The sequence below is a fragment of the Gymnogyps californianus genome, chromosome 3 (genome assembly GCF_018139145.2).
Source record: "Gymnogyps californianus isolate 813 chromosome 3, ASM1813914v2, whole genome shotgun sequence".
In the NCBI taxonomy this organism is placed as follows: Eukaryota; Metazoa; Chordata; class Aves; order Accipitriformes; family Cathartidae; genus Gymnogyps; species Gymnogyps californianus.
Window position 1 is genome coordinate 72,530,593 of NC_059473.1, and position 19,632 is coordinate 72,550,224.

Consider the following 19,632-nt stretch of genomic DNA (forward strand, 5'->3'; position numbering starts at 1 on the left):
CAAAGAAGTGTTATGAAACACAATCTTTAATTGTTTTTTTCAGAGACACCCAGCAATAAACCCAGAGAACTCGTGATAAAGAAGAAATGCACCAAATGTTTGTGAGAAGTCCTTGAGATTTTCAAATTAAAATATATTTTAGAAACTACCAGTACATCACCAGGAAACAAAAATCCTGGGTAAGAAACACCCAAAGAAACTTGACTTTAATCCCACTTCCTAAAAGGATACAGACAATTAAGAGTTGTGATTCTGTGGACTAACAATGGGATTTAACAAATCGTGCAGGGTACACTACTGTTCGATGCCAACTGATATAGCAGGAACCAGAGCTATATGATTGCATCTTCTTCCTAATGAAAATGTCTGGAACAACCAAAGGACAAGACTGTGTCCATAGTTCTGGAAAACTACTCCAGATGTTGTTACCTTGATTTTAGATGATCTAATCTGGTTTTTCTTCCCTTTGGGCCTATTACCTGCTGCTTGCTCTCTCAGTGTGATTTACCACTAAGCACACTAAGTATTATCAAATAATGATCACATCCCTTTTAACTTCTTTGTCTGTCCATGCGTTATCTGAAGAGAAAAAGATTTTTGGATGATTTCAAGAATTTCAGTGCTTAGAAAATTATTCTTTACATGTGAGATACCTATGTAATAAATATTAAATTTGGGGGATCAGCAAAAATATAAAAGCCAATTTTTGGACTAAGGATAATTTCCCTGAAACTTTGTTTGAAAAACAAGAGTGTGCAGTGGAAACCCATCCATTTCGAAGATTCTCCAGTCAGTGAATGGCAAAAGCCTTCAGAAGAGAACTGGTTCAGCAGCGGGACCACGCTGCTCTCGGGAGGCTCAAGCAGTCCCAAAGAACTGCAGAACAGATGAGGGAAATTACAAATGGGAAAGGTCTGTGCTAAAAGCAGGTTTGCATTTAAAATGAGAGCTAATCATCTAAAAGGCATGGCCAGGCCTCTTTACAGTGAAAACTTCCTCCAGCAGTCCTCAAAATGCCGTCCTTCACAGACCAAACACAAAAAGGCACAAGGTCTGAAAGAACTGCAACAAGCTCCTTCGTCCGCATAGGGGATCTGCTCTGCCTCTGAAGAGCCTGTAACATGCACAGCGTATAACACAGCTAACACTCAGTAACTAGTCCTTGCAAAAACATGCATATACAAGACACCACATTGTCCTGGTTTTGGCTAGGATAGAGTTAATTTTCTTCCTAGTAGCTGGTATAGTGCTGTGTTTTGGATTTAGTAGGAAAATAATGGTGATAACACACTGATGTTTTACTTGTTGCTAAGTAGTGTTTATACTAAGTCAAGGATTTGTCAGCTTCTCATGCCCAGCCAGCAAGAAGGCTGGAGGGGCTCAAGAAGCTGGGAGGGGACACAGCCAGGACAGCTGACTCAAACTGGCCAAAGGGCTATTCCATACCATATGACATCATGCCCAGTATATAAACTGGGTGGAGTTGGCTGGGAGGGGCGGATCGCTGCTCGGGAACTAACTGGGCATCGGTCAGCAAGTGGTGAGCAATTGCATTGTGCATCATTTGTTTTGTATATTTTAATTCTTTTAGTATTATTATTGTATTATTATTATTATCATTATTATTATCATTATCTTTCCTTCCTTTCTGTCCTATTAAACTGTCTTTATGTCGACCCACGAGGTTTTTTTTTTTTAATTCTCTCCCCCATCCCACTGGGTGGGGGGAGTGAGCGAGCGGCTGCGTGGTGCTTAGTTGCTGGCTGGGGTTAAACCACGACACACATACACAAGAACAACTTCAGAAGTCGCACTGCTGGGAGCAGCCGGCTCCTGGGGCACGAAGGGGTGGTGGCAGGACTACCGGGTGTACACATTAAATCCTGGCACGTGGTGCAGGAGAGGTGGCACACAGCCTTCTCCTGTCACTAGAAGGAGGGACGGGGCCCACCTAGCCAGCACAGATGGTCACTGCTGCATGGATAACATCCACTGCACATTTCTCATGCGCTGTGGATTTCTGCACTTCGCCAACGCAGCCCTAGCACGTACCAGCAATAGGTGGCACATCTGAGGGAAGCTCACTCTTCAGTGTAACCTATGGGATGTGGACACAGCTCAACACCTCCCCTCTCAGTCCACAGCTCAGGTCATCATGCCTCTAAATGCTGGACGTGTGTTCTTCATTAGCTGCGCTAGCACACAGTGCACCCATCATCTCTGTTGAAGACAGAGGGAAGGTGGTACCAAACCGCAGGGAGGCTGTTACTCCTTACAGTGCTCATAGCTATCCCTGAAGGTGTGAATGCCTCTATCCCATTCCCTCCCAGTGCAGCTTTGAACAGGTGAGCTTAACTCACAGTTTTCTGACCTCCTCACAGTTGTCCACTGCTTAAAGCATGGCTACAAGATGGAGGCTCTTTCTTCACCAGGAGCCACATGGAGAAGACAAGGGGCAACGGGTACAAGTTGCACTGGGAGAGGTTTCATCTCAATATAAGAAAGAAATTTTTTACGCTGGGAACAATCACTGGAACAATCTCCCCAGGGATGTGGTAGAGTCCCCATCACTGGAGGTTTTCAAGATGTGATTGGACAGGGTGCTAAATAATCTCATCTAGGCTCCCTTTCCCACAAAATGTTGGACCAGATGATCTTTGGAGGTCCCTTCCAAGCTGGACTGTTCTATGAGTCTAACTTAACTGGTAGTTGGCGTCAAAACAAGGCGGAGGAGAAGCTCACATGGGCAGACACCTGTATCATGTTGGAGAAAGCAATCAAAATCTGTCACCAGTAAGAGCCACTTTTACCTGGCTCAGTGCACATGGCTTCCCTTCCATGCTGTCCTCCTGGAGTCACCAGTAACCAGTAGGTTATACCAACTCAATTAACTTTGCACTGGAGAAGAGGAGAAGAAGCACCCTTACACTTAACTTAGAGCTGGATGTGAGTAAAATAGAACCAGCCAGAGGTATTGCACAGTCTGCCATGGCTCTCCTCAGGCAAGCACCTAAGGTTTGAGCACCCTCTTCCCCATACATACACATACACATTACCACCTCAGAGACGACTGTGCCCAAGACAGAGCAGAAAGCCTTATGCAACAGTTAAGCACAGAGGTGTTTTAAGAAACCACTTATTAAGACAGTAAGCGTCTGCAAGCATCTTACCAGTTCTTTTCCATGCAAAGGTGAGTAAGTGAATCTCAGCCATCACTGGACCAGCTACTTGATTTTGCAAAGTCAGGAGCTCCGGTCACTCACGCAAACAGCGGTTAAGAATAGATTTAAGAATATGAAGATGTCACCTTTCAGCCACTAACTACCATCTCTCAAGAGACAGAGAGTGACTCAGTGGATATTTTCAACCCCTAACATCTGGAACCCCTTGCCCACCTTTACACACAGGACATGACACTGCATATTCTTTGTGGTACAGGAGCTCTGATGAGGGTTGCTTTACTTACTCCGGGCTAAGCACACAAAAAGAACATTTTCTTGTGAATATGAAATATATTAGGGTCCTAGTGTGATAGAGGAAGATTTTAAAAATTCCTCTCATTCCATACATATTTAAACATACCTATGCTTTCAAGTATGTGAAGATGTGTCTTTTAAGCACTAACACGAAGGGATGCCTGAACAGAACCTGTTACAAACAAACAACGCTGGCAGCAGCTGGAAAACGCCCCCTTGGGGTTGATAGTCCAAGGTCTAATCCACAAACTGCTATTTGGAATACTGCAGCATCAATAGATATAAACATTAAATGTAGGTAATGTTCACTGACATTATATAGTTCTTAAATTGTGCTTAGTTTATACCTATAATTAAACAATGGGGTAGATGGAAATAAGTTAGGTTACTACAATGTAAGCAATAAGATAAACTAGTGTATATTGCTTAACTGTTTTTCAGGTATTGCTTTACATTTCATTTCTCCAGGAGTAAATTCGCTCTGCGTTTCTCTTTTCCTCAGATAAACCTGTCTAGTAGAAGAAAAAATGCACATATATTCTACAGACGAAAGATGTGAGATTGTGGATTACCTGATCTGCAATAGCGCTTTCTTGTTTATTTTTTCCTTTTTTTTCTTTCTTTTGTTTGTTATTAGTTATTTCAGCTATTAAGAAAAAAACCCATTATACCTAATTGTAATTTTTCTGACTATAAAGCTTTTACACTAACAAAGATAAATTACGCTTAGCTTGAATTTCATTTAAAGTACATAAAGGTCAGTTGTTTACCAGTATTTCCCTAAGAATCATCTTCGATATTTTCCTTCTTTTTAACTGCTTACTCAAAAGGTACTGCCTATACCCTGTCATTATGTTAAATTAACAAGTGACCTGATTTTAATCAACATTCCTGTTAATCACAGAAGTTATCAGATCTCACTAAACTAAAAGAAAACATATTTCCTATTTTGCCATGGGAAGATAATAAAACTGATAGGAGTGTGTGGTGCAGACCACATTCTTTGATGATGCTGTGTTTGTCTGTGGTTTTCTTCAGTCACAGCTCTGAATTAGGCTTCTTTAGAAGGCAGGATACAAAAATATATAATCCATTGATATACCGTCCTACAGAAATTCCTTTCTATTATAAAAATGCTGTGTTGTCGTAGAGATTGAAGATTATTTGACTCTAAAAGATACTACACTGCATCTAAGTCTGTTGATGATACACAATGTTGAAATGTATTTCCTCTGATTACTTGTTTGTTAAATTACATTGACTTTATTATACTTATGAATCATAGACAAATACTCTCTTGCTAACAGTAAATATCCAGTCTCTGATCTCACAAATTCAGCATGTGTTTGCACTTCTATAGCAAGAATGTACTGTTAGTCAATAGAAAGGAGAGCTAGCAAACTTTAGAAGAAAGGTCTGTAATACAGAGCATGAACTGCTGATCTGCAGCGATATCAAAAAGAAAAAAGCTGGTCAGCAAACTCCCTATGGGAACAGCTGAGCTGAATCTCCCTTTTTAAACATTCATTGGATTTTTTCCCCCCAGTTATAAGCCCTTTTTCTCACATTAGGGGTTTCTCATTAGTGCTGCCCTCCAGCAAATCATGCGGAGAATCAGCTGCACCCTCTACTCAGCCTACTCTCCAGAGCAGAGGGATCAGTAAAATCAGTGTCGTGTCCGTCAAACATTGTCTGGTCAAGTACATGTGATGGCTACTGAATTTCAGCATACGACCTGGTAAGTTTAATACAACAGCAAGTGCTACATCCAGTAAGAGACACACCTTCTGACGTTTGCTTTGTTTTGTCAAAGGAAGAAAGGGTTTGCTGCCTGTTCCAGGGCTCTTGCTATTCCAGTTTTCACGCTACCTTCACAATACCACACACACTTGATTCAACTGTACAAAAGCAGCCGAGATGTGAACCCTCACAGAGCTGGCTGCCAGCTACCAGGGGAACTGCGTGGCAATCACGGTACCCTGCAACCAAAACCTTCTGCAGGGAAGGTGTGGATGCTGGCAGCATTTCTGACAGGGTTATTTCAAGAAATTCAAATAAAAAAGGAGCATTGTTTTTACCTTTCGTGTTTCTATTTGCTGTCTCATCACAACTTAATCACGTTCTTGCATGGTTTTTATATAATCACGGAATTAATTTAAAAACTATAAATTTTTTCATCCAGCCAAAATGTAGGGTACTCCGGGTAGGGCGATCGGTGAAAGAATCAGTCAGTGATGTCATTAAAAAAAAAAAAAAAAAAAAAAAAAGTAAAAATGTTTAATTTCCATGATATGGAAGAAACAAAAGCCAGAAGACTGCTCCCAGTCTGAAGTCTCTTTAAATCAGTATTTTGCCCACAAGATCTCTAATTTTTTTCTTCGGGCCACATGACCAACGCTTCTATAACGGTTCCCATCAGTTCCTTTAATCTGTTCCCAGGATTTTCTCTTTTTCCCTGCGGACAGAGAAACTCCCTCAAAACTTTCACTAGTTAAAGACCTTCACCTACATCTGACTTGCACGCACCAACACCCAAGATGAGGATTATCACAGCTCCAGCTTTCTGTGTACATAGAAGGAATTCAGCAACTTCTCGAAGTTATGTTAAATGAAAGGTGGTGGTCACATCCGACCCACAGTTCCTCTGCTCTTGACTCTCTACACATGAACACGCTTTACTACCAACATGAGTAATCACACCTTGACTCTTTTTAAAAAAAAACCCTTAGGACACACCTCTTCATCCTTTCCTCTCATTACATGCACTTCAGCTGTGCTTATGCAAGATCTGCTCAAATACCAGGAAGAGTTACCAACAAACTGACCACTGAAATGGCCTTTCCTTTAATTGCCTTCCTCCTCTGATTTTACATACCACTGTCAGAAAAAGATCATTCTAAGACAGCAGACAGCTCTGCCAGCAGTCACGTGTTTCTGCAGAAAAAAACTATTTTCTGTTTTGCTTCTCTTTAAGTAAGATGACTTGATATGGGCTTTGAAGACCATTTTCTCAAGCTTACTTACTAGAAACTTCTCCATGTCACCAGCTGCTGTAGGGCTATGCAGGGGATTAGATCCTGGCCTAGGAAAAATCATGGATGTCTCCCGTAGAAAAACCTCTGCTTTTGCATTTCACCTGCAAGAATATGCAAAATGGGCACAGAATGCCAAAATCGCTGCTGTTGTAATGGGTACAGCTCCACTGACTTCAATGAGATTTTGCATATTTATGTTAGTAAAAAGTTTGGCTCAGGGTACATTTTGCCGTTAGAGGCAAGAGTTCTGGATATTGAGAGCTCAGTTGACTCCAAAACCATGTACAGAGACTGAGGATACTGTAGGGGCTGGTTTGCAAACCACAGGTATGTAGCACAGTTAAAAGACAGAACAGCAACTAGAAGCGTGATAATAAACCAGATGCAAGACACACCCCACAGACTCTCACAGTATAAATGTATGGTATGCAACACTTCTGCCCAATGCTGATCTGCAAACCTTATTAACATTGCAGTATTCCCTCACTGCCCTGAAGCAAAACAGGGCAGTATGGTCAATCTTACACGCATAGGATGGGGGGAGGAAGGGAAGGAGTGGAATTTATCTCTGTTTTTGAGATATTTCACATTAGCAGGCACTGGACAAAGTGGATCAACAATTTCAATATTGCACATCCCCTGCTCCTCACCTCCCAGATTTGCTTCAAAATTATCTCAAACCTTCTGCCTCAATGTACATTGAGTCCATAGGGACCAAGAACAAAGCAAAGCCTATTGCCATCCAGCACTCCTATAATAAGCACTTACTGCTGACTCCTTTCCTTTTCTGGTGGCAGTTGTTGAGGTATGAAAACTGCCAGAGGTAATTGGAAGTATGATGTACTGCTGAGCCTCACAGTGATCTAAGAGTAGCTGAGAACATCAGCATCGTAGTTTTATTGTCTGTCTCCTGGTGTCTATAAATCCCAGCTTTTATTACCTTTGTTTTCATCATGCCAATCAAAGGCTTGATTGCCCAAGGAATAAATTACCAGATAAATCACTATTTGGAAACATAGCTTTCTCTTTGACAGTACCTTATTTCTTGTGACATTGTATGCATATTCTATAGTACCACTATGCAAGGCGTTGCAGAAATAGTCCAGATTTCTATGTGATGTCGTAACACAGAAAAAGGGTAACATTAGCTCTAGAGAGTGCAACACAACAGTGTAATATGCAGGTGGACAGAACAATGTATTGCAGAAAGGAGAGCTAATTAATGTGGGGACAACAACCGAGAAGGGAGAGGGCACTCTGCCTTATAACGCAGCTTGGTATGATGAGAAAGCACTTACCTGGCAGCAAAGGTTACAAGTGTTAGTATCATAACAGGCTTAGTGGAAGACATTATGGACTTGGTAGGATATACGTGTGCGGTACACTGTAAATGCAGTACAGGGAAGTTGAAGTCAAAACATAGTTTCAAACAAATTAAATATCTAGATCTAAATAACTGCAAGAACTTCAGAATCTTTTAATTCCCTCTGGGGGAACTAATTTTATCTGCTGTGTAAAAGGTGTCTCTAACAGTAGTTAAAACACCCTTTTTGAATAATTAAACCTTCCACAGGGCTACACCAGTTTTAAAAACCATTAGGATAAATATGGAAAGCATTACCACAGGCAGTCCTGAAAGTTAAGTGAATAGTTTTTTAAAAAAGTCCATGGGATCGGATGCTAGTGTACATGGCAGTGTTTAATACACTTTCTGCAGCTGCTACAGCTGACATGCAAGAAGGCTGCAAATTCTAGTGCAAGTTAGACTAATGCATCAAAGAGAAACTAAAGATCATTTTGCAAGTTTTTGGCCATCTGGGAATCAGGACACATGCGTCTGAGAGCATTAAGAGTGACTGATCTCTGGCACTTCTGGCACTTCTTGAAATACTTGGTTTTGGATATCAAATTGATCCATCGATGAACTACTGTGCCTTTTACCTGGTGTACACTCAACTTTTAAATGTACCCTCTAGCGAACAGTCTTCACTTACTAGCCTGAGCATTTTCATGGCTGTGGGAAGCTCGAGTTTCAAACCACTCAGCTAAGACAGAGTTAACTCAAGCCCTTTCCGTGGGCTGCTGTTTTAACAGCTATGACTTTGCGTAAAAGGTGGCTCTATGCTTGCAATTTGGAAAGTACTCCAGGCTTTCTGTAAGCACTTGAGGCATGCTAAGATCACATCAAGCAAATTGAGTTCCTCGGGGTACTTTGATGTAGGAATACTTAGCTTTTGAATTTTAAAACGGAGGCAGGTATTTAGGCATCTGTCTCCATCAATACAGAAGCACTCTGGGCATGCAAAGAACCAGAACTTAAAGCTACCAAAGAAGGAGCAACCTGAGAGGTTCAAACACACGTTTTCATGTGCCAAGATTGTGCTCTGAGCAGCAGGTTAGTACACATAGACCAGGGGATGTTAGATGTCTATGACATTTTAGATATGTAGACAATTAGGTGTTTTCTTGGATTGTTCTATTAAATCTAGTTGCCCCTGGATTGCACTGCAGGTACCTAAAGGGTACCTTGCATTTTATCCTTAGCAATTGACTTACACCTTGATGTCTCAAACATAAACAGTGAATTGGTTTTCAATCTAATTTTTTTTTATGTCATCTAGTTTATAAGGGAGGTCTTTTAGTTGTTGGGGTTTTTTTTAAAGGAAAAATTATGTGTTTCTAGGCTTCACAGTACTTTGTTTTCATCTTATGATAGAGCTGAGTGCCACATTCTCAGACAGTAATTACAGAGTACCTGAGGATTTGAAATAATCAGAAGCACGTCCAAAAGTAAAGGTCAGGCACCATATTCATCTCTGGTTTATGCCTGTGTGTCCTCATTCACTGTGGTTCTGAAGGCATCCAGTGAAAGATGTATAGGAAGGTTTATTAGAAAAAAATTCTGTTTTCCCAGACCAAAACCAAAAGGGAATTTTAACGGAAAGTATAGGAAAGACTTGGGTGTGAAACAGTGGGGAAAAGTACGGCACCATTTTCAGTCTTTTCCTGGAACCATGATGAGATAATGTCAATTGCAAAAAAAGATGGAGTTTAAACTAGAAACTTTGACAGTCCTAAGAGTTTAAAGCTACTTGGCAAACAAAGCTCTTGAGTGCTTGGAGTTTTTTGGTGAAAGCAGAACTGCAAATCAATTGCAATAAAGGTATATTTTTACAGTTAAACTTTGGCTTTTTGCTGGGAGCAGCTTAATGTTTTTTGCCTAAAAGCACCACAAGCCCAGTACACTCGCATGTTAGTTTTGCATGACGGAGCAGAGATATCATGTGGGAAAAAAGTATATGCTGTAAAACTGATTTCCTACTGAAATGGTCCATGTACCACCTCTATAAAAATACTGCAAGATTTGTCATTTACTGAAATGACAATTTCAAAAACTCTTATATTCTCCCCATCAAAAAAGCCTTGGTGTAAAGCCTGTTGAGAATAAAATCCCCCGGAACTGACTTGAGGGGCTCGATTCTCAGTCAATGTATATATCAGCATAGCTCCCACAGCCTTCAGTCAAAGCCATGCTGATTTGTGGTAAGTAGCAACGGTTTCTCAGGTCTCAGTTCTGAAAGGATTTGAACACTTCTTGCTATGTGCCAGTGAGAATTTATGGCCTCACAGGTAGTGCTCTTGCAGGATCAGGCCTTTCAGAAGATGCTCTTCAGAGAGTGGTCCTGTTTGCTTCTTCAGAAATCAGATTCTTGGAAAAGCTTGCTTTTTTTCATCTTTTACTTTCCATTTCTTCAGTCTTCATTTCATACCATTACGCACTTTGACCAATGCTGTTTCAGGCTGAATAATCCCTTGAGCTTCTTCTGTTTCATCTTTAAATGAAATAGGGTGTTGTTTGGCTACATTTCATAAAATGTGCCATTTGATTCAACATCTTAATGCGTTACCTCATACTCGTCCCATTCTCACCATATCTTTGGGCTTGTCTGCACTTAGAAGCTCATTCAAACTAAGGCATGAAGTGAATTTAAAATGCAACAGGTATCCCCAGTTACTCCACGTGTATCCAAGCAATCCAGGACAACTATGGGAAAAGGAGACACTGCATTCATTCCACTCCTGGAAAAAAGCTTGACGGCATTTGAGCTTCTACCTCTTCTTTCTTTCAAGCTACATGGGAAAAAAAGACCTGAACTCTGTTGTAATCTTCATGTGGAAGAGGTGTAAAATGCACATGATACTGTCTGTGCCCTATGACAGTTCTCCTGTTCCACCCTTCCTCTCTCGCTCAGTCTAAAAAGAGACTGTGGCTCATTTCAGCTAATTCCCTGCCGAGACACAGGCAATGCCCGTGAACTCTCCTGCCGGCTCCCCCTCACACTGTAGTTTTTGATCTCTTACACTAAAGGCTGTGCTCATTGCAGAAGAGCAGGAGGGTTTGCATCTTCTGTTTCATGGGTCTGGCCAGACGAACCTCTTGATACGTGCTTGTTGGTGGCTGTGGGAGATGGGATTTAATGGCCCGGATCGTCTTGCTCAGTCCGCTATTCCTACTTGCTATGAGTGAACACACAAAAGAAGCAATTCAGCTTTTGCCTTTCTCTTTGAGGCTTTTAGTAGCTATAAAATCAGACAGTGTGAGGTTTACGTGGATTTATGCTTTACTCTATACTGAATAATCTGATTTGGAAAAGTGTTAAAAGCAACATTACATTGTCTGGGCACATTTCAAAGAATTCTCAAACCACGAATCTCATGGTAGAGGCATTTGTGAATATTTAGCATAGATCTCACATTCAGATTCCTTGAATTCATAGTTTTCTTCTATTTTTGCTTCTTATTCAGCTAAACAAGCTCAGTATTTTCCAACACCACTTTTCAACATGGAAGAGATATATTCCTAATCAGCTTTGATTCTGCAGAACATTAACTGATGCTCCTCTATTTTACTGGCTTTAATGCAAACTTCAGGCAAAGAAGGTGTAAAATACACTGAACACTATCTAGTGCTGCCCAGTTATTTAGAGATAATGTAAAAAGGGAGTAAGTTTGGTTTAGAACAAGTAGCAATGAAGTATGCAATGATTTCCCAAAACAGACAATTTCCAGACTCTTAAAAATGTTTCCATTATTCACTTCTCCACTTAAATGGGAAGAAGCCTGATTCTTTTGTGTTTGTATTTAAAATATACATGTTGGATCTTTGGAGAAATCATTACCCTAGCTTTTGTTCACTGCACGTATAATTTTTTAACGCAGAATACACCTCTTGATAGCTGCAGTTAAGCTGTTATATAACATAACACATCTAACTGCATGCATTAAAGAAAGACTTCACCATAACTACATTCATTTTACTTAATGACAACTTTTGCACTCTGATCTAATTATGGAATCCTAAAAATCCTGTATTGGGTTTGCGTGGCAAGGTTTTGGTAGCGGGGGGGCTACAGGGGTGGCTTCTGTAAGAAGCTTCCCCTATGTCCGACAGAGCCAATGCCAGCTGGCTCCAAGATGGACCCGCCGCTGGCCAAGGCCGAGCCCATCAGCGACAGTGGTAGCGCCTCTGTGATAGCATATTTAAGAAGGGGGGAAAAAGCCAAACAAACAGCAACTGCAGCCGGGAGAGAGGAGTGAGAAGATGTGAGAGAAACAACTCTGCAGACACCAAGGTCAGTGAAGAAGGAGGGGGAGGAGGTGCTCCAGGCACCGGAGCAGAGATTCCCCTGCAGCCATGGAGGTTAACAATGAAGCAGATATCCACCTGCAGCCCATGGAGGACCCCACGCCAGAGCAGGTGGATGCCTGAAGGAGGCTGTGACCCCGTGGGAAGCCCGTGCTGGAGCAGGCTCCTGGCAGGACCTGTGGACCCATGGAGAGAGAGGAGCCCACGCTGAAGCAGGTTTGCTGGCAGGACTTGTGACCCCGCGGGGGACCCACGCTGGAGCAGTTCATTCCTGAAGGACTGCACCCTGTGGAAGGGACCCATGCTGGAGCAGTTCATGAAGAACTGCAGCCCATGGGAAGGGCTCACATTGGAGAATTTTGTGGAGGACTGCCACCCGTGGGAGGGACCCCACACTGGAGCAGGGGAAGAGTGTGAGGAGTCCTTGCCCTGAGGAGGAAGGAGCGGCAGAAACAACGTGTGATGAACTGACCCAAACCCCCATTCCCCGTCCCCCTGTGCCACTGCCAGGCAGGAAGTAGAGAACTCGGGAGTGAAGTTGAGCCCAGGAAGAAGGGAGGGGTGGGGGGAAGGTGTTTTTAAGATTTGGTTTTATTTCTCATTATCCTGCTCTGATTTGACTGGTAATAAATTAAACTAAGTTTTCCCCAAGTTGAGTCTGTTTTGCCTGTGACGGTAATTAGTGAATGATCTCTCCCTGTCCTTATCTCGACCCACGAGCCTTTCATTACATTTTCTCTCTCCTGCCCAACTGAGGAGGGGGAGTGATAGAGCAGCTTTGGTGGGCATCTGGCGTTCAGCCAGGGTCAACCCACCACACAACTTTTGCACCCAGATCTAATTATGGAATCCTAAAAGAAGTGCTTGTATTTTTTCCAAGTACAATATAAAGTGAGAAAAACATTTCAGCCCATCTGAAAATATTTCCTTAAAGGACCAAATTAAGTAGCTAATGCCAAAAATGTGATTATGAATGCTTAGCACAGGAAAACAAAATGAATGTACAAAGTTTTTGTACAGTTTGGAAAATACTGAGTAATAAAAACGGTCCAGTATGAAAAAACGTGTCTTATGAGACAGCATTAAAAAGTACACAGAAGACACAGGCAGCAACTGGCTATTAGTGCACTGAAGCCAATGGACACTGCACCATTGACCCCACTGGGCCTATTATCTTACCTCAAAAAGGAAGATCCTTTGAGTCCTTACCTGTACGCTAGTAAGAGTGGTGTATTGATAAGCTTTGACTACCAGGTAATTGGCTTCTATATCTATTATCCCCAGGATCATGTACTTCCACCATCTCCTTTTCAAAATTGCCAACAAGTTTTCTTCTCCTGTGGTAATAAACAAGAAGAATTATGTAAAAGACTTAGGTTTACATGCACAAAATACCTGCCTGTCAAGAGAAATTATCTAGAAGGTCTCTTGCATTTACAATATGCAGTTGAAAAGTACCATATATAAAGAGGTACTACAAGGAGGTGAAAACTAACACACCCTATTTGTCTCACAGATATTAAAACAGCCAGCTTGGCAAAGTAATATGTGAGGTCAGATTGTCGCTTCACTTTAGATGTAAACAACGCTGGGAAAAACAAGTGCAGCTTGGGCAGACTGTAAATGTGTTCTTAGTTTTACTTCTATATATACACATATATATACACATATAAAATGCTAAAGAATAGAGCGTTTATGACACACATTTATACTTTCCATACATACTGATAAATGTTGTATCACACATGACGCAAGAGGGTTTTGTCAGAGTGGGAGATTACCAGTATTTGCAAATATGATGGAGCATTAGAGCAGGGGAGTAACAGCATCACCTGTGGGCAGATTACAGATCCTGTCCCAAGGATGGTTATTACGATCCTAGAGGTTCAAAATATCAGACTTGGTTAGAGAAAGGCTGCACTGAGACAAACAGATTTTGCATGACAGGTTGCTCTGCTCCCAGGATCGATTTCTGAAGTAGGCAAGTTCGCTGCCTTCTACGGGAGCCCTGTCAATCACCCAGTATTTAATTTCTACCACGTGAAGACTGGCAGTACAATACGGCCTGCAGATCAAACCCACAACTTTCAAAAGGTCAAAGCATTCCTCATGCTAGGCTAGGGATTATTATTGTTCTCCGTTCAAAAGAAACCAGCTCATTAGTGAGGGTGGGCAAACCTGTTACTTATTTGCATTACAGTAAGCTCCAGACATGATGGGATCCCACTGTGAAAGGGGCTGGACATACCGACTGTGCCTGAACACAGTATGACTGGAGGTCTTTAAGAGTCTGTAGCGTAAACAGGGATCTAAATAGGGTTGACCTGTACTGCCAAAGTACTATAAATGGAATCTGAACTGTCTTGAAAGTTTAAAAAAACCCCCCACTATTCTGAGATTTGTTCATGTTGCTGCAGCCTTTCTAAGTGCCTGTGATCATCAAAATGAGTAGTGGAAAATACAGAAGAAAAGGAACATTATTGTCAATTGCCACCAAAACTTGCTCAGGCTTCCCAATTCTCCCTCATCATTTTCCTTTATTACAAGTGTGTTTGCTCTCTGGTTCAAATAGACCTGGTGACATGTGGGCTGCCATACCATCAAAAACGGCAGGCTCTCTATAGCACAGGAGTATCTCAGATATTATAAGATGCAATCTCAGAAAACCGGATAATTACTTCAGCACTTGATTCAGAAATCTTAGACATTGAATCTTGGCCCCACTGAATGACTTGAATGGGTATTTACCTGAACAAAGCATCTGAATCATTTGACGTTTGTTCATTAACAGATGCTCACATACACACTTCCAGTGGGATATTATTAGGCAATAACTTAATTATTTGTTACAGTGGTAATGACACTGAGTGCAAAATTGTAAATGCGAAAAAGCTTTCCTTCCTTCCCTCCTCTTTTTCTCTTTCTTTCTCTTTCTCTCCGTAAGCAGCAGAGAAATAGCAGAAACAAGGTGGTGAGTCAGCTAATTATTTAAGATCCTAAATAAGGAGTCAGTGCATTCAACCATACCACACTTCCCTGTTACCACCGACTCACAGGAGAACTCATGAAAAAGAAAATCCCACCCTTCAGACATGAATTATGACTACATTTATGTATTTGTTATGATGATTTGAGCATGCAGAAAGAGGAATATTTTAGATCTTATTTTTTAATACATTTAGGGAGGCATTTTCAAAAAAGCATTTGAGATTAGATGTCCTAATTCCTACTAAAATCAGTGTAAAACATGCAGATAGATCCTTTCCAGGTACTGAAACTGTATCTCTAATTTTTATGCTGCCCAGATAATACCTTTAAAACACCAGCTGGAAAACATCAATGCAATGGAATGGCATGGTTAACATTACAGAGTGATTTTTCATTTTATTTGTAAAAGGAAAGTTTAAAAATCAAAGACATCAAACTGCAGTCTCTATTCGAACAGTGAAAATCCCACCTGAATCTGTTTTTGTTGTCATAGGATCTTGGTGGTACCTACAGAGCAGAAAGAAGCAACAGGCTCAAGAACTGCACCGGTATTTTGTTGGCTGAGCAAGGACTATGGACACACCTCAAGGACTCTTTCGGTGCCTTTGGTTTGCCAGCTTCAATTTCCAACCACAGATCACTGTACTGCTCAGATGTGGCCAAATAAGTTAGCTTTAAAAATTAATGTATGGCCATGACTTCTGGCTAATGGGTAAAGTCAGAGTTACCAGAGATGGAAATTAAATCTTCTACAACTTTAACTGACACACACAGTTCTCTCTTTTGCTTTCTCAATCCTTTCTTTGCTAATGACAGAAATAAGAAAAATATTTGGCAAGTGGTATTTTACCTTTGATATACAGCTCTGAGATATTCGAAACTGCAAAAGATCAGCTTCAGCTGAGAAGGCTGGGCAGAGCACAAAGCAACACTGAAATGAATTTATGCAAGCACTGCACAGCTCTGATGAACATTGGTTTAGCTTCACAGCAAGTGTCTTTTGTCTTGCCCAGTGGAAAGCAGAGAGATGTACAGGCGTTCAGCATTACAGAAATAAAATAGAGAATTTGTTCCTGGAAAAAAAATCCTGTGCAGGAGCTGCATCTTTCTCTGTGGAACATACTTAGTCTTTGCTTCCACTCAGTTGCTGCATCTCCTGTTACTTACTGTGTAAGAAAGGTCTGGCTTCTGACCAGAGTCCCTCTGCCCACATTATTATTACTGTTTATCATTAACATATCAGTTGCATAGATCTACAAGCATTAGCAAAACTGATGGATCCCATTTGAGGGTGTATCTGAGCAAAAAGCAATGCATGGTTAACATTGTTAATCTGGGGACTGTTATTTGTTTACCGCTCTCTATTTCTTTGGCATTGTCATCACAATTCATAGAAGGGAATGAATCACTCCTAAAGTGGGAGACTTTCTGCAGAGAAGAGCAGGAGAAAGATGATGATCATCTGCAGTAAGTGTCAGTCCAATGCTATGGACAAATCAAGGAAGAGGCAGGCGGAGTCCTGGTTTTGACCTGGGGCTGAAATAAAGCCACCATATTCAAATGTCACACTTTTGCAAGAGTAACCCAGTAGAAGGCAACAGTGGAAGACAGCCTGGAGAAGGCGTGGGCTGCCAGCAGGACAGGACCTCTGGACAGCAATCACAGATGGCATCCTCAGTGAATTCAGACAACAAGGAGAAGGGAAATGGGAGTTAGGGAGATAAGTGGGAAGTCTTGACTTAACTTGGGAAGACTAAAATGAGAAGCAGAGGGAAGCAAGAGGTTCATTCAAAAGTCTACAACCTGAATAGAAATAAACATCACCTTTGCATAAAAACAAGGTGGCGAAAAAATATCACACAATTAAAAATAAAACAAAAAGAGACAATCTGGGTTTTTTTTATTTCCCTTGATGACAACTCAAAGCATATTATTTATTCAGCTCTTTTGAGTTGTAAGCATTGTAGGCCAGAAGGACCAAATGTAGATGCCTACACCTGAACTAGCTGGTAAGGCATTTTTAAAGCTTTTTTCACCTAACATATTCCAGATGAATTGTTTAGGATGAGATAACCAGTGTTTTGAAAATAAACATCTCTCCCACTGAATGTAAAGGGAAGAGAGATTATGTCAGATTGTGTGTTTTTGTTATTATCTCAATAGCACTGTGACTAAGGCTTCCAGTCAGTCATATAAACAAATACTAAACCATAAAGTGTGCAGGTTAGCTTAAAGGCAACATTTCCAGTGAGCCAAAGCACATACTGATGTCGGTAAACATGCATTTATGTGAGTGCGCAGAGTAATGCCGTGTTCAGACACTGCCGTCTTTTGATGGAGATCCCCTTTCAAAAAACAAACCCCTAACTTCTGTCAACACTCAAGCTTTTGAAAATGTAAGCCTTCATATTCAGTCTAATCCAAATGTAATGTAGATTTAAAAGCAAATTGCATATTAAGAATGTTTTAAGATTCAGAAGTCTAACATACTGTTAACACAGAGAAATACAAACCCCCTCTCTTTGCCCTTTCTAGAAGGATAGGTTTAGGTTTTACATTTTTTACTGATTTTGCAGTGAGACACACACTTGACAGTTATATATACAGAGGAGCTCTCAGTGTTTGGAAAAAAACTACAGCTTTGCCTCTGCTCACTCAAACTAAAAATCAACAAATAAGCTGCTTTTTAGATGAGATAATTTTACATCATATAATAAGGATTTACCCCTGGGGGGTTACAAAATTAAAAATAAATTAGAGAGAAAATTAAAAGAGACTTTAGCTGTGCAGTGTCTACCAAAAATACATATATACATGTGCAAAACCCTTTTCACATTCAGCTACACAGCCGCAGAGGTACAATAAAAAGAACCAACAGCCATTAAGACAGCAAATGCCCAATTATTTGTGTATGGGCTTGGGACACAGGTAGAATAACAGCACTGCTAGACCAGAAAATAAGCATATTGGTTCTCTTTCATCCGCTGCAGTCTCTCTCTTTTAATTCAGACGACAACTTGCTATTTAGATCAAGATCATCAAAGGAGCTGTGCTCTCCTTCTGCTCTACAGAGCTCAGCAGAAGAGATCTAAATGTATGCAGGAGACTTGCAAGGGGGAAGCAGCATGGAGAGGGAAGGCTGTCAGGCACGCTGGTCCTCCCCTGCCTCTAACAGGAGTGCCAGAGTCAACTGCTACATGGTAAAGAAGCAAAAGTCTCACAGAGGATGAAGATTATACCAGAATTTACTTATTATCACTTTCTTTGAAAAAGAATCTCAGTTACAAAGCACAATTAAAGGATAATTGCTTCTTTTGCATTTTCACCCATTATAGTGAGTCTTGCAGATACAGACCTTCACCAATACCATCGCTGCTTCTCTACAGACTTTGTAGTCATCCAGCCCTGCCGCAGGACCAGGGGAAGGAGGCAGCCAAATGGAGTAATACTGTGTAGGGGTAACAGAGATCTTCTCTGTATTACTACGCCAAGAGGCTCCCAGACCTGAACAATAAAACCTTGCTTGTCTCCTGCTTGGCCAAGTTGCTGGTTCAGGGGACTTAAAGCCTGTTGTAGAAGGCTTTCAGCTCTCCACGAAGCTCAAAAGAACTGTCCCTCTTCTGTGTGACTTTAAATCCTCTGACTCAAAACGGTTCTTATTTCCTCATATCTGTTTGTATTACTGATGACTACTTTATGGTAATACTGTTGCCTAAAGGCAAAACACCACCACTGCTTAATTATTTATGTAATAATGTTCTCTTCCAGGAGTGCTCCTCTAGTCTGGCTTCACAAAACGCCTGAATATACTCTGTTCACCTTATGGATGACTGCTTATAGGCTGCACTGCTTTTGTCCTATACCATGTTTTCAGTAAGCCTTTTGGGAGACTAGATAACCTCAGCTCCTTTTGCCTCCACAGAACATCTGATCTTATCCAACCTGATCTTATCCAGAGCTCCCTTCTGCTTCCTCTCCCGCAGTGGGAAAACTGCGTAACCCACAGACCTGCTGCTGGTGTAACAGCCCTGAGTCACTGCTGCAAGCAGCTCCCGTGCTCTCCAGCTGCTGGCCACACGTTCCTGCTGCTTGCCCTGTGCCAGCACTGGTGCTTGTGGGACTGCACGGTAAGCCAGGGCACAGAACTGCCTGGAAACAAAGATTTTGGGTTTTCAGATCGATTTTCAGACTGTGTCCTGAGCAGTCTGTGACCACATTAATGTTAGTCCTGTGGGAAGTGAGAACCAAGTAACAGCGGACCCAGGCAAGGGACAACTACCCCCTTCTCTGACACAGGCTGAATCGTGCATGCGTCCTATCTGTCACAGGGCGACAGCAGTCATTGAACAAACCCAGCAGCCATCAGCACCACCCTTGCTGTGCATGTGCATTGTACAATGAGGCTGCAGGTCTTCCTGCCGTGTGTGTTGAAGCAAACCTGCAACGGGTGGTGCTGCTGGGGTAGAACACAGTCACAGGACACGAG

The 19,632-nt window shown here is 41.5% G+C and overlaps 1 protein-coding gene across 1 annotated transcript in view; it reads right to left on the reverse strand.

Moving 5' to 3' along the window:
* Positions 1–19,632, reverse strand: part of SLC35F1 (solute carrier family 35 member F1) — a 255,510-nt gene that overhangs the window by 42,607 nt on the left and 193,271 nt on the right. Inside the window, exon 3 of the mRNA XM_050894071.1 lies at positions 13,368–13,495. Coding sequence (XP_050750028.1) covers positions 13,368–13,495 — 128 coding nt within the window. The remainder of the gene's footprint in view (positions 1–13,367; positions 13,496–19,632) is intronic.